This window comes from Gadus chalcogrammus, chromosome 22 (assembly GCF_026213295.1).
Source record: "Gadus chalcogrammus isolate NIFS_2021 chromosome 22, NIFS_Gcha_1.0, whole genome shotgun sequence".
Classification (NCBI taxonomy): Eukaryota; Metazoa; Chordata; class Actinopteri; order Gadiformes; family Gadidae; genus Gadus; species Gadus chalcogrammus.
In genome coordinates this window covers 14,902,647-14,917,646 of record NC_079433.1, presented here as the reverse complement: position 1 = coordinate 14,917,646, position 15,000 = coordinate 14,902,647, and the positions used below count along the sequence as shown (strand labels likewise).

Here is a 15,000-nt window from a genome sequence, read left to right as displayed (position 1 = left end):
TGTGTGTGTGTGTGTGTGTGTGTGTGTGTGTGTGTGTGTGTGTGTGTGTGTGTGTGTGTGTGTGTGAGAGTGTGAGTTTGTGAGTGTCTGGCTTGTGCGTGTGCGTGTGCGTGTGTGTGTGTGTGTTTGTGGGCGGTAGTGTGCAAGTGTGTGTGTGTGTGTGTCAGCTTGTTGTTGTTATTCATGCCAGAGGGAGGGAGAGAGACTTGCATGTGCATGGGGAGGGTTCTACGTGTGTGTGTGTGTGTGTGCGTGTGTGCGTGTGTGTGTGTGTGTGTGTGTGTGTGTGTGTGTGTGTGTGTGTGTGTGTGTGTGTGTGTGTGTGTGTGTGTGTGTGTGTGTGTGTGTGTGTGTGTGTGCAGCAGAGGGGATAGGTGTTTTACTTTATAGCCTCACACATGTCCAGGCCCATCTTGACGCAGTTCCTGGCGTGGTGGGGGAGGGACTCAGGCAGCCCAGACACACAGTAGTAGCAATCCCCCAGGATCTTGATACGCATGCACTCGTTATCCTGCATAGAGAGAGAGAGAGAGAGAGAGAGAGAGAGAGAGAGAGAGAGAGAGAGAGAGAGAGAGGAATGAGAGTGAGGGAGATGGAATGTAAGTCATATGAAGGGGCAGAGTTGAGATAGAGCCCTCCTCACGATCAAACTCATCTTACCCCGAAACAAATACACACACACACACACGCGCACGCGCGCGCACGCACACACACACACACACACACACACACACACACACACACACACACACACACATACTCGCCTTCCCTAACCCTAACCCTTAATCCACTTGCCCTAACCCTTACCCACCTGCCCTAACCCTTACCTTAACCCACCTGCCCCAACCCTAACCCTAACACACCTGCCCTAACCCTTAACCCACCGGCCATAACCCTTACCATAACCCATCTGCCTTACCCTTACCTTAAACCACCTGCCCTAACCCTAGCCCTACCCGACCCTAACCTTAACCCAGCTGCATTAACTGTTACCTTAACCCACCTGCCCTAACCCTTACCTTAACCCACCTGCACTCACAGTATCCCAAACCCACATCCCCTCCCCCTTATCCCCCTGCAGGCTGTTTGTGCTTCAGTGCCGTCTGGACCAGAGCTAACTCTGGCTGAAGGCCTGCAGCTCGGACAGAGGGGGGTGGTAGGTGAGGGTGGATCGGGGGGGGGGGGGGCTGAAGCCAAGGAACTCAGGAGGGTAGGCATGACTCAGATGTCCAAATCATAACAACAGCAAGCCCTGGAGGGCTGTTGCAGTGGACAACCACACACCCCAACCTGCAGCAGTCAACGGTGTGTGTGTGTGTGTGTGTGTGTGTGTGTGTGTGTGTGTGTGTGTGTGTGTGTGTGTGTGTGTGTGTGTGTGTGTGTGTGTGTGTGTGTGTGTGTGTGTGTGTGTGTGTGTGCGCGTGTGTGTGTGTGTGTGCGCGTGTGTGTGTGTGCGCGTGTGTGTGTGTGTGTGCCTCTGCAGGTGGTATGTTTATGTGCATGTCCAGAGCCCTAGGTGAATGAATATTCTCGCTGGTGCGTTACCTTGGCAATCTGGTCAAACTTCCCAAAGAGTTCGTTGAGCATGTGGACCAGTTCGCCCGGAGAGCAGTCGCTGGCGAGCCGGGTGAATCCCACGATGTCTGCGTACAGGATACTGCAGGGGGCACACAAACACAAACAAACACGTCTATTCCTGTCTGGACCTGCGTCCACAAGGTGCTACATCATTATTCAAATGCTGAATGCATAATTATTTTTTATTAATGCCTTGAGTTTTATTCATTTCCTTTTTTGTACTTTTTGTTTTAATTACTATTTAATTGTTTTTTAGGAAGCAAATCTTCCCAGAGAAGAAATGGGGTAGGTTAGTCCAGAAGCATGGCTGTTTGACTCTGTGAAATGTTCTGGGTTCGATGCCAAATGTCCAAACGTACCTGTGGGCATCCTTGGGCAAAAGGCTGACCCATACCTACTCCTCAATTAGTAATATTAATAATAATAAATGATCAGTTTTTTATAGCGCTTTTGCTAAATACTCAAAGACGCTTTACAAATAAGGAAGGAATACATACAGACAGTACAGACAATCAAACAAAAGGGAAAAAAATAAACAACAGGCAACACATTAAGAGAGCGGGAGAGAGTGGAAGATGGCAGAGGATGATTTGTTAAATGTTTTAGGTGGTCCTGAAGTTTCGGATGGCCAGAGGGAGGGAGTTCCAGAGGGAGTAGTTAGGATAGGAATTTGGATTTGGATAAAAAAAAATGTATCTGCTTAATGAGTGAAAGTTAATAGATATGCTCCCAATACGTTTTCACTTTTCACCGCCTGAGCAACCTTGGATCGGTCAAGGGTTTGTTTGATTCCATAGCATAGAGCTGGGCATTATTGATTGCGGGTTTACCTTTAAATGTTAATAGAATATTTGTCAATGAATATATGACTAAAGTGCCATCAGAGGATAACCTTAATAATGTTGAGCTTTGTTGAGTAATTAATCAACATCACGAACTGCTGAGGCATTGGAGAGTGATGGATTATGCGCCTTGGTCCTGGGTGATCGTGTGGTCAACGTTGTTGATGGCCGACTCACCAGAGAGCTGGTTGAGTGTGCAGCTTATCCCTGGTCGAATAGTGATGATCAACCTCATATGTAACCAAGCCATCGGTGAATTTAGATTGAGTTTGTGGTTTACAAATATATATTGTAAATAACATTAATATTAAATATTATATTAATTATCCTACAATCTGCGGATTTAACTTTGCTCGAGTGGCCATCTGAACTATCCAGGGAGCAGCCTGACCACCTGTTGACACATGTTGGTGAAGCCCTGACCGCCTGTTGGTGAAGCCCTGACCGCCTGTTGGTGAAGACCTGACCGCCTGTTGGTGAAGCCCTGACCGCCGGTTGACCACCTGGTGGTGAAGCCCTGACCACCTGTTGACCACCTGGTGGTAAAGGCCTTACCGCCTGTTGACCACCTGGTGGTGCAGCCCTGACCACCTGTTGACCACCTGGTGGTGAAGCCCTGACCGCCGGTTGACCACCTGGTGGTGAAGCCCTGACCACCTGTTGACCACCTGGTGGTGAAGCCGTGACCGCCTGTTGACCACCTGGTGGTGCAGCCCTGACCACCTGTTGACCACCTGGTGGTGCAGCCCTGGGGGAAGCCGCCTTTGTTCAGCCTATCTAACGGGCCATCTGTTGGCTGAGAGAACACCGCACACCAGTCAATGGAAAATGTTTGACTTCTCCATTCTGTGATTCTCATAACACAAAGTGAATTGTTTTTTATTTAATATTTGATACGAGTGAGTTTTAACAATGGACTACTGTGAGGCAGCCGATCATTTCCTGCCCTCAACGTGCCCAATATGAGTAATAGCCATTGTGTGTTAAAGAATGGGTGACGTCAGAGAGACATTTAGAGTCCATATTATTACAGTTTATGGAACCATTGCAAAGCTTACCTATACATGTATTTTTACTCTGTCCCTCTCTCTTGTCTTCGCTGCAGGACACATATATTGCTCTGAACCTGACCACAAGCCACCCGTTATGAGAAGGTCCCCGACAAAAAAGTAGAGGGGTTGTTGGTCGTCCTCCTTCGAGAGGGAACGATGGTGGAATCTAATCATGAAGCGTATTGATTTGGAGCTCTGGTGATCTTCAACACTGCGATGTAAGACTAGATGCACCAGCCCCGGCGGGAATAGGGCATCATGGAAGAGGACCAAAGATAGGAGGTTGTGCACAGGGAAAGCCCCGGTAAAATAGACACACACACACACACACACACACACACACACACACACACACACACACACACACACACACACACACACACAGACACAGACACACACACACACACACACACACACACACACACACACACACACACACACACACACACACACACACACTCAATCTGAGTCCCACTTGCAGAGCCTGGAAATTGCCAATATATTTCTCTTTCACCACAAAACTTCAACTGGATTAAATTTGGAGGATTCAGAGAGAGAGACGGGAGGGGGGGGACGACAACAACCAGGGAAGAGAGTCTACCATCAACCATGCACTCCATCTTCCTCTAGCCCTATCCCCCCCCTATCCTCTCCCTCTCCCCTCTCTCCCTCTCCCCTCTCTCCCCCTCTCCCTCTAGGAGTAGGATGGAAGGAAGGAAGGGAGTGAGGAGTGGGCAGGCTGACAGTTCAACTCTGCTGACACCCCCTTCCAGCCCTCCTACTGATTGTGTTGTACGTTCTGGCACTTTATGTACGCACTTATTGTGTGTCGTACTTAGTTATAGTATTAAGTTGTGTAGCACATTGTCCTAGCTAGCTTTGATGCATACGGGGAATGGGTTAACTTAGTGATTGTTAGTGCTTGGCACTTGGTTCTATGGACATCTTTACGTACCGACAGCGATATATTGTTTCACCTTCTCCTGACACATTATTGTAGGTTGCTTAGGATAAAAGCGTCTGCTAACTGCCCTAAGTGTAACCGAGATGACTGTGTGAGGGGGCTGCAGGGGGTGAGGTGTGAGCGGTGAGGAGCGTAGACGAGGTGGACCTGGACCAGGTGGGCGTGACGCCACAGGGGAGCGTTGAGTGTCAGACCTGACGTTGGTGTGCCGCTGGACGTAGAGGTTGTGGAAGTTGTTGGTGTTCTCGGCCCGGCCGAACCTGGGCCCCTCCAGCCTCTGGATGATCTCCGCCTTCATCACCCGGGCGATGTGCGCCGGGAGCAGGGACAGCAGCAGCCGCTCCTAGAGAGGGCACAGGCACCGGATGAGTGTGTGTGTGTGTGTGTGTGTGTGTGTGTGTGTGTGTGTGTGTGTGTGTGTGTGTGTGTGTGTGTGTGTGTGTGTGTGTGTGTGTGTGTGTGTGTGTGTGTACGTGTGAGCGTGGTGTGTGGGCGTGTTGCCTGAGTATTATGAGTGCATGGTACTTGTGTGCATGGAGGGTGTTGAAAGGGGAAGAAAGCGAGGAAGGGAGGGTCAGGAGCCACCAAAGCCCCCTGGCCGGCCCTCCAGCCAGCGGCGGGGGACCACAGAGCACACGGTGTTCAGAGGGAGGGCCGTGGGAACATGAAGGAGCGGAGCCCGTTCAGTGTGCTCGGGCTGAAACTTTTGTCTGGGTTTTCTAAATGGATGCATGTTGTCATGTTCCATTTGTCCAAACTGTGTATATGTTTGTGTGTGTGTGTGTGTGTGTGTGTGTGTGTGTGTGTGTGTGTGTGTGTGTGTGTGTGTGTGTGTGTGTGTGTGTGTGTGTGTGTGTGTGTGTGTGTGTGTGTGTGTGTGTGTGTGTGTGTGTGACTTCCAACCTACTTGTGGTTGTGTTTTCATCTGTGTGTGATTGGGTGTGTGAACCTACCGTGTGTGTGCGTGTGACTTTACACCTACTTTTGGTTGTGTGTTTGTGTTTGCTTGTGTACTCGTGTTTGTGTGTGTTTGTGTGTGTGTCTATGTCGTGTTTGTGCATGTGTGCGTGCACGTGTGTTTGTTTGCGGGAGAGCATGTGCGTGTTTGTGTGTATGAAGGCCTGCATGCGCGTGCGACGGCACAACACTGCCTGCGGTGCTGAGACTGATAAATGCAGCTCCGGGCAGAGAGGGTCATTATGTTGTTCTCTATCACCGCCGGCTCATTTCCTAAAATACAGCGGACATTTAAGTACAGCGGCAATGAGGGGGCGGGGTGGTGAAGGCAGCGCTGGTCTAAATATAGAGTACTCCCTCACCGTTCTATATTTCTCGGCCTTTCCCTGAATCTATATTTGTGTTTTGACTCTGAACACTTTGCGGGGGCCAAGATTCAGGATTTATTTGACTCAAGTAGAATAAGATATTCATTATGAATGAGCCAAATGAATCAGTGTGCAAAGCATCAGCTTCGTCCAAATGCTGTTGTTTACCCGTTGACACAGTAACACGTGCACATGTCTTCTGAGTACATTTTGACCGACTTTTCTTCGCAGCCAAGACGTCACGCATAGACATAAAACATGAAATGGTGTCGTGACCTTCCACCTGCAAATCGAATTGAATTGGCTGTCTATTCAGATAGTATATAATCCTTTTCACTGGAGGTGAGGTAACGTCTGTCCAACGCAATATAAAAGGCCATGGACCAGTAGGTCTATAATGAGGACTCTACGGTGGGTTTCCTGGTGTGCTTGTTGTGTCCGTACCTGCTGGTGCTTTTCGAACTCCAGCTTGATGGGGGACTTGATGCAGTTGCAGGTGTCCTGGTAGGTCTGCTTCAGGGCCAGGTCCATCAGGTGTTTGTGGTACGCCCCCGCCAGGTTCCCACACGTAAAGATGATGACGTTGGCCAGGATCTGAGCCAAAAACACACGCACACACACAAATACACACACGCGCACACACAGCTCTGGCCTCAGTGTTCAGTTCTGATCGTGTTTGACCACGGGAGATTTTCCATCCCAGGACACCAGGAAATAGAAGGAGTATAAGTCAACACAATTTGTGCTAAATTTTTATTTGCAAACATATATATATATATATATATATATATATATACACACTGTATATATATATATATATATATATATATATACACACTGTATATATATAGATAAAAAAAATTGTATATACTATATATATATATATATTAGATATTGTGTTACGATTGTATTGGACTCAAATGTTGACCAGATGCCACCGTATGAAACACTCTGCATGTAGCCTATTTAGGCAGGGATAATTGTTTCTGGGAAATCAGGAACAATAACTGTTTTTTACATTATGTCGCTTCTAATGTGACTAACCAAAGCATTCACAATGCTAGAGCTATAGCATAGCATTTCTATAATCCTTCTTCCTAAAATTCTATCCCTGTGTTTCTAGTTCGTTCCTCCTGCTGTCTGAAGAGGTGCCACTCTCAAGTCCTGCTCAATGTTGAACTTAGATCTGTACTTTTTTTTCAAACAGGCAATAGAAGAAATATCTCACAGAGATACGATGTGGCGAAGGGAAGAGGAATGCCAGTAGCCCTGTGCCCTATAAGTGGATGCTCCCTCTCCAAACCAAGCAAGAATTCACCCAGTGTCTGAGCTTTAAACCTCAGCTTCATGGTGGAGTCAGATGTCATCTTGATGAACTGTTCCCCTTCAGCAGAGACAGCAGGTGTGCTGCATTGAATGGATCTCTCAACCACCCACGTCATACTGAGCATTGTTGTTTGTCAAATGAAGAATCCTTGCAGGGAAGAGATGTGCGCCTTAAGACATGGAACCACTGTTGAGGATGATCTCTGGTTTCAGCAAATTCACCAAGATTCTCAAAGGAATCAGTATTACCTTGATCAGGTCGTCTGCCCCACATTTCAAGCTTAATGCGTTGATCTTGTCTGCCAGGTGAGGTAGGTGCTTGTCTCTTCCCTGAAGCTGAAGATTTAATTAATTCAGCTTTCCAAATATGTTGAGATGCCAAGCTTCAACAGAGATTCATTCTTCACCAAACTTTCTTGGAACTTTCATACGCTCTTCCTCCAAGAACACAGACATTTCTTCTCAAAGACTCAAAACAACACCTGGCAAGAGCCACGTAGCCTCACTGTGTAACAACACAACTGAACATTCAGCTCCAATCTCCTCACAAAGTGTGGAGAAAAGCCGTGCTTTCAGGGACTTGTTTTTATTAAATTGACCACGCTTACAACATAGATAATTTTTGTTTAGCTCAGGGCTAATCTGCCTTGATGCTAGCGCTTCTCTGTGCATGACACAGTGCGCCAAATCCGTATTTGGCGAGACTCTCTGAATTATTGCCTGGAATCCCTCCCTTTTTCCTGCCATGGTCTCATCCTCCGTGCAAATAAACAAAAATGTTCCCATTTCAGCCCATGTTCTGTCAGGTAAGCTCACCAGCTGTCGCTCGACTTGGCTCGTACATGCAAAACTGCAAATCCTCACACAGTGAGTGATGTGACAAAGAGATCCTAAGCAATGAATATATCAATATAATAAAGTCTTTATTTCTGTCAGTGGCCTCGTCCACTTACGAAAACTTTAATACAATTTGGAATGTCACAGTATACATCTTGCAACTGAATAATTTGACCAAGGGATAGCCTTCAATTTGAAGTGCTTGACCCATCAACCATAGCTGCCATCTTATCTAGATATGCGGGGAGTAGAGCTGTGCCATCGTGTGTGGTTTCTTGCAGCGGTCTGTATGCAAATGTAGGATGCGATTCCAGCTTGTTTGTTCACTGATGCAGTTTTAACAAAGTGATGTTCCGGCTGACCATATTCACCAACTTTTCACTGAAATAACTCGCTTATTGACGGGACTGGGGTTAAATGTCTCTAAGTGTCTTTTTAATTCAATGGGTCTCATACTGTCAGCCAGAGTTTTCAGACATATGATACACAGGTCTCTCCTCATCTCACACCACATTCAAGGTGAACCCAAGAACAAGGCTTTGTTATATTTTCTAGACTTGTTTTCTGGTTGATTACCGTCACTTGTCTTGTTTGTCTCGGGAGCATCTGCAGTTATTCTTTTCATCCCTGTCAAATATCTCTGAATTCTGTAAACCTACAGACTCTCTCTCTGAATTAACAGTATTGTTGACGTGAGAGCATGGTTTGTTTATTGTTCTGCCCTGAAAGAGATTCAAACGTCAGTAAATGAGTTCCAAACCACATTCACCACCCCCCCGGTCACGCCCACTCCCCAAACAGTATCACATACTTTTTCACCACAAAAAAAGCACCAACAAAAAGAATACCCGAGTACTAGCAATGATAGACCCTGAATTTGATTTTTGTTTTTTGGGTATTTCTGGCATCCCTCATACTCATAATCAATTTGTGAACTGTGGATTGATTTCATTATTGAGTTCCCCCAGCCGTCTCCACTGCAGGAAGAAGCCAACAGCCATCCTTCATGATCATTATGTTTTGATTCAGATTGGAGAACACGGGCAATTCACAGACGGCCCGCTGTCAATGTGGTCGCAAGAGAGAGAGAGTGAAGCAATGTGTTGCTCTACAATGAAATAAGATTTGAAACATTTAAAAATATATATCGATGTATGGGAAACTATCAATCGTGGCTGCTGTTGTGCTCTCAGACATATAATAAAAGAATAATAGTTCAGAGCATAGTTTGTTAGCTCATAGTAACTCAAATGTATCTGTGAATGCTCTATTCAATTCAAGGAGGGGTGGGTGAGAATAAGGATATATACACTCAGTATGAATTTCATTCATAGATGCAATTTGAGAAGAGGATGGTCATTTCTCAAAGAAAGATGTCATTATAATGAGAATTTATACTGATATACTGATAACCAGAAAACGTACTTGTTTATGAGTTGAGCTGCCATAAATTGTTTCAGTTTTTTGTGTTACCGCTGGCCAGGTGATCCCCATTTTAATTCTAAGGTGCATTTTGAAGCCAAACCTCAGTCAACAACCTCCGAAAACACCACATTTTGTAAAGCTCACAACGCTGTACTGCCAAGCAAGTAAAAGGTGATTCAAACCAACAGAGCAGAGTGAAGCTGTTTCCCAACAGTGATAAAGGCTCAATAGATCAATATTTAACAGGGGTCTGTACTCCCCTTACCAAGTTTCACGTCGCGAAATTGATTGAAGTAAAATAAAAAGGATACTTTGGTCTTGGTAAACCTTAATCCATGTGTATATTTCTATGTACTTATTAGCTGGTATTGTGACTGATATAATGTGTGGCTCTGCGTCAGTGTGATTGATGAAAGGTGGCCATTGTTTCCATGAGCTTTGGCCCTTTGCTGCCTTGCTACACTTTCGGAGCCTTTTCATCTGAAGTGCCTTTTCCAGTTGTTCTCTCATACAATGTTTGATGGGACTTAACTTAACCTGTGGTGTGTTTTGTTGAACACACAGGTGATCACAGAGCCGAGCATGCACAAACACACCCTTTGTTCAGTTAATATTTCCCAGTGTTAATTACCCTCGGGAGTGGGGGTGTTGCTGGTTATGCTGGTTTAAAATGAATGGGATGAACACAGATAACAATGGAACAGGTCAACTGTGGCTGTATGCCGACAGATTTTCCTTTATCCTGATCCAAAGGCAATATTTATTTGCAATATTATCCTTACGTTATTGTTGCATTATATTATAATATTCCGAAAAAGTATCAACATTCTAATCCTATGCCACAGCCTTTCACTTTACAAGGGAATGAGAGAGACACAATAAAAGGACAAGGCGAAGAGGATTCAATATTTATATTCTTTCAGTATTGTGTCAATGTTTATACTGCTATCCTCAGTCCAGCATTTACATGAATTACAGACACTACTCTTCCAAGTTCTTCTAAGTCTGATCGATAAATAGACGTTTACAGATGTTTTACAGATGTCACACACAACGTTCAAAGACGATTATGTGCACATGTATGTAGTAGTTGTACTGTAGTGCTGTAGTATTTGTGTAGCATGAATATTTGCACTGCTAGAGCTGCTGCCCCCCGGCGACCCGACCCTGGATAAGCGGTCCTGAAGATGAGAATGAGGGTCTTACTTACATATCGTACATGCTTGTTTGAGTCAGTGGGCGTGTGTGTGTGTGTGTGTGTGTGTGTGCGAGCGTCTCACCTGCCAGCGCAGCGAGTCCTGGTCCTGGATGCTGGACGCCAGGCAGACGCAGAGCGTGACGGTGTGGGAAGAGCAGGTGAGAATGCTCGCCATCACGGCCCCCCGCATGGAGAAGGGCAGCATGGTGTACACCACGAACACGATGAACAGGAAGAAGGACACCTGCACACAGCCACAGCACACTGCTCTTCATTTCCACTCCATTTTCCACCGGTGATGAAAGCTCATTTTAATCCTCTGCTTTCGTTCGTTCCGGGGCGAGGGATGACTCAGAGAGTGGTAATGGTTCAACGCATGGTTTATTCTGAGGAACAAGGTAAACGGACGAGCACTCTGGAGGTGGTTTATGAAGCATCTGCTGAGTCCAGGTATAATCCAGTCTGTATTGGTGTGGGAGGAGTGGTAAACAAGCCATGCCAATAGGGTCTGACTTATCTCAGACCAGTACAACTTGATATGGTGTTGTCTTGACCACTCAACGTGTACCAGTAGAAACTTGTCAAAACTGGTGTTAGCAATACAAAGACGTGATAACATAAAGATAGCTTTAATGTTGTGTGGTCTATAAGGGATAGAAGAATGAATTTACATCACTAGTTCAAAGTCTGAAAATGCCTAGTCCATCGTCCGTTCTGACGGTCAGGTATGACATAGCGAGAGGTTTGACTTGACGTGAGTCATCATCACCGAGGCAACTGCAGTGTTCTTCAGTGAAGCTATTCCTGTGTAGTGAGGGTAATAGTCCATTAGCATCACATAGTTGTCATGCTGCTCGTAAAGCTGGTTTGGCTCTGAACTATCATAAGCTCTGGTACAGTGTCTGCAAGTAGCAGCTCTTTTCCTGGGCGATACCCTTCCTGGCTATATTGACTAAAGGATTTTGAATTCAGCAAAGGTGCAGGCAAGATTAAATCCATTCGCTCCTCAAATTCTTTCTGGTGGTTACTATTCAAACGCTACTCTGTTGTTTTGTTGCCCTCTTATATTTGCCTGTTAAGCTCTTTGAGACTGTATCTGTGATTAAGGGCTATACAAAAAATATATTTGAATTGACATTGAATTTCATAATAAGCTTAACATCTGAGTTGTGTTGTGTGTCCTGCTGGATGAGGTACAAATTTGCATACAGAGTTGACCATAGCTAGAAGTTGATGCACGCCCCCTATTTCTTTGGCTGGCCACTTGTTCTTAATGGCACTCTGGTCTCTCTGCAGCCGTGGAGATGATTGTTTCTCAGCCAACATTGTGAACTCTGTCTTTCTAAATGTACTCATCAGCATTGAGTTTCATTCTGGCTGCTTGGTACAGTCTACAGGCCTTTCCCCCATCAACTCCGGATCACTCCGGAGTTTCCTTTTCACACATGCAACTCACAGCTGGAGATAATCAATATGAGTCGTATTCACACATATCGGAGACGTGTACTCAATCAATAATTCAACAATGATTGCAAAATGATGTCACACTGCCAGCATTAAAGTTTTGATTCCCACTGCATGGCTTTAATACTGCCAGGGTTATAGGTTGATGATAAAATGATCCACCAAACAGCCTTTATTATACTGGCAGAAAGGCACGCAGACCGGCAGGCCCAAAGACAGACCACATACCGATATCAAAAGTAAGATTCACATTTCATCATTGAACAAGATTATTACATAAAGTGTCTTGTGAGAGAAAGAAAGGCAGGAAGAAGGGAGGGTCCTAACAGGGGGGGGGGAGTAGTGTGTGTGAAGGAAGAGGGTGCTAGGAGGAAGGAGGGTGGAGGAGGGTGGAGGAGGCTGTAAGAGGAGCAGGGGAAGATGGAGAGAGGGTGAGTTGGGCTTTGATAAATTGATGAAGACAAGGCACTAGCACCGGTAAATAGGATTCCTGTCTGCAGCGGGAATCCTGGCGACAGAATCTGGGTTAGTCTGTTGCATGAGGCTGGCAACACACACACACACACACACACACACACACACACACACACACACACACACACACACACACACACACACACACACACACACACACACACACACACACACACACACACACACACACACACACACACACACACACACACATACATACCTGGTCCCAGGGACACAGTATCCCGCCGGAGAACATGAAGAGGTAACCCATGGTAACCAGACACGCCCAGATGAGGAGGGAGAAGAGACGCAGCATCCTCTTGAAGACCGACTCGATGCATACCAGGATGAAGATGGAGAGGAAGAGGAGGAGTGTGGTGGGCACTGTGATCAGGAACACCAGGTGGTCCCTGTAGTCCTGCAACCAGGGGAGAGAGGGACACACCGACTGAGTAAAAGGAAGAGATTTCTCAATGAAATTAAATCCTATGCCAAGTATTTTCTTTCGAACAACTCTCCCTCATTCAGCAGTTTACACAACATAACGGTGGGGTTGTAAAGGTAAGGAGACTATTGCCCCACTCCTCCCACTCCCCCCCCCCACCCCAGGAGGAGCAACCAGCCAAGATGGACCCCCTGTCCTCAGACCCACGTCTCATCGCTCAAAGCAGTCCCAAGCTAATCCCCTCCAGAGCAAAAGAGCTTGACCACCTCCACAATCGTGGACAGAAGATATGATGTCATCTCCCTCCAACCATTGGCAGATCCATGCGGACCGTACAGGAAGAGCAAGAACCTCCCACCTCCTGCCTCCTGAAGAGAAGGCTGACTGATATGCCCTGCAGGGTGTAAGGTTCTCAAACAGCCCCATGCCGGATACAACTGAAGGTTCCTGCTGATGTACAAAATCTCCCATGCTTGAAGGAGTGACTTATAGAAATGTGTTAATCCAGTTAAGGCTCCCACCCACTCGGCAACCCCCCCCCCCCCCCCCCCCCCCCTATAAATCGTCTGCCGACTCAGGAGAGAGGGGGGGGTAATGGGGGCTGGGGGCGGCTCTGTTGTGATTTGTTCAAGGTCTCAAGACACAGGACTTTACCAACCGCTGCATAGCCGGGAGGGCAACGTTTTTTACGCCGGATTTGCGTGTGTGTGTGTAAGGGGGGGGGAGGGGGCGGAATAGACAAACACACCTCAGGATCTTAGATCGCTCTGAATGTGTTTTTGGACATTTCCTCGTAACGTATGTCTCTCAAATGTCATCCATCACGAGGAAATGAGACGTCAACTCATTATTTTCTTTTTTTGTCATTTCAAACGGCGATAGCAATGCCCAAGCTTCACTCCACCTAAATGGTCGCCGGGACGCAGGGTGGGGGTGTTGGAAGACAAAGGTAAAGGACGACGGAGAGCCCTGCTGCCATGTACGTGATCTACTCTGGTGTGTGTTGGGATGGCTGGTTTAACCTGTTGCACATTGATTCCTCAATGTGCAACAGGTGTGCAGCCTCACCCAGACCCAGAGTCCAGTCAGTCTGACACCAAAACTGCTATCAACCACACACACGCCACAATGACATAAACTGCTGCCTGACTATTTAGCTAAGAACTAAGTCCTTCTGCCTGACAACAACGCAGGGTTTGAAACATCCTTTCCAGTAGAAACAACGTTTCCGATCCTTAGAGAAGTGTCGATTGATCCAGTTGCTATTATACAATATAAATATCATTCAAGTCATTCTAAAGATGTTTGTAAAACTCTGTTGAGAGTCCCTCAATGCCCGTTGCCAGACCTAAGGGCCACTGACCAGTAACATCAGTCAGCTCCTCCAGCGTTGGTCCACTATCCACATCAGCTCTGTAAGGGAGCTCCCCTGACTGGAGCCCGGAAAAAAGCTGTGCAGGGCCCAGGGGGTCACGCTGCTCCGCTCCACAGTGGGCTGTTTGAGATCAACTGCATGCGCCCTCATCTGGGTCGCTGGTGACCCTTTGATCAGGAAGCTGAAGTCTTTGAGGTTCTTTGAGCAGCATTTCTTTTTAAATGAGTTTTGGCGCATCCATATCTTTTGTAGTAAGAAAGCTGGAGCTAGCTGCGGCTCCTATAACCCTCTCCTGCGAGTTCTGCTACTTTCTCTTATGTTGGAGCATATCGACTGAACCCTTTTTGATGGTGCTGTTTCCGTCTCGAAACACTCATAACTGTGTTTCCTATATAAAGTGACTACAAAGAGTGTATTTCAAAGCCACCAATGTTACAAAGAACCAAGTAAAAATGCCAGTAGGATTTAACTGTTAGAGCATCAGAGGTCAAATCCAATAAGATGATGGTCTAAAAACTGCAGAGGATGTATCAGTCAACTCCCCCCCCCTCCCCCAGCCTCCCCCTTCCCGCTCGCTTAAAATAATTACTCCCATGTTACCAACCGGGCTCCGTGCATAGTGCTAATTATAAAAATATTAAACAGAATCTTAGCACCACTAGTAACAGCACTGTACAGCACACACACTAAAACAC

At 46.4% G+C, this 15,000-nt stretch overlaps 1 protein-coding gene across 2 annotated transcripts in view; it reads right to left on the bottom strand.

The window, feature by feature from the left end:
* adcy2b (adenylate cyclase 2b (brain)) overlaps positions 1–15,000 on the bottom strand; it is a 36,719-nt gene that overhangs the window by 16,668 nt on the left and 5,051 nt on the right. For both annotated transcript variants that reach the window (XM_056583058.1, XM_056583059.1), the window contains exons 3-8: positions 12,706–12,903; positions 10,630–10,791; positions 6,206–6,355; positions 4,631–4,779; positions 1,546–1,657; positions 384–511 (exon numbers count right to left, since the gene is read on the bottom strand). In XM_056583058.1, the coding sequence (XP_056439033.1) occupies positions 384–511; positions 1,546–1,657; positions 4,631–4,779; positions 6,206–6,355; positions 10,630–10,791; positions 12,706–12,903 (899 nt within the window). The remainder of the gene's footprint in view (positions 1–383; positions 512–1,545; positions 1,658–4,630; positions 4,780–6,205; positions 6,356–10,629; positions 10,792–12,705; positions 12,904–15,000) is intronic.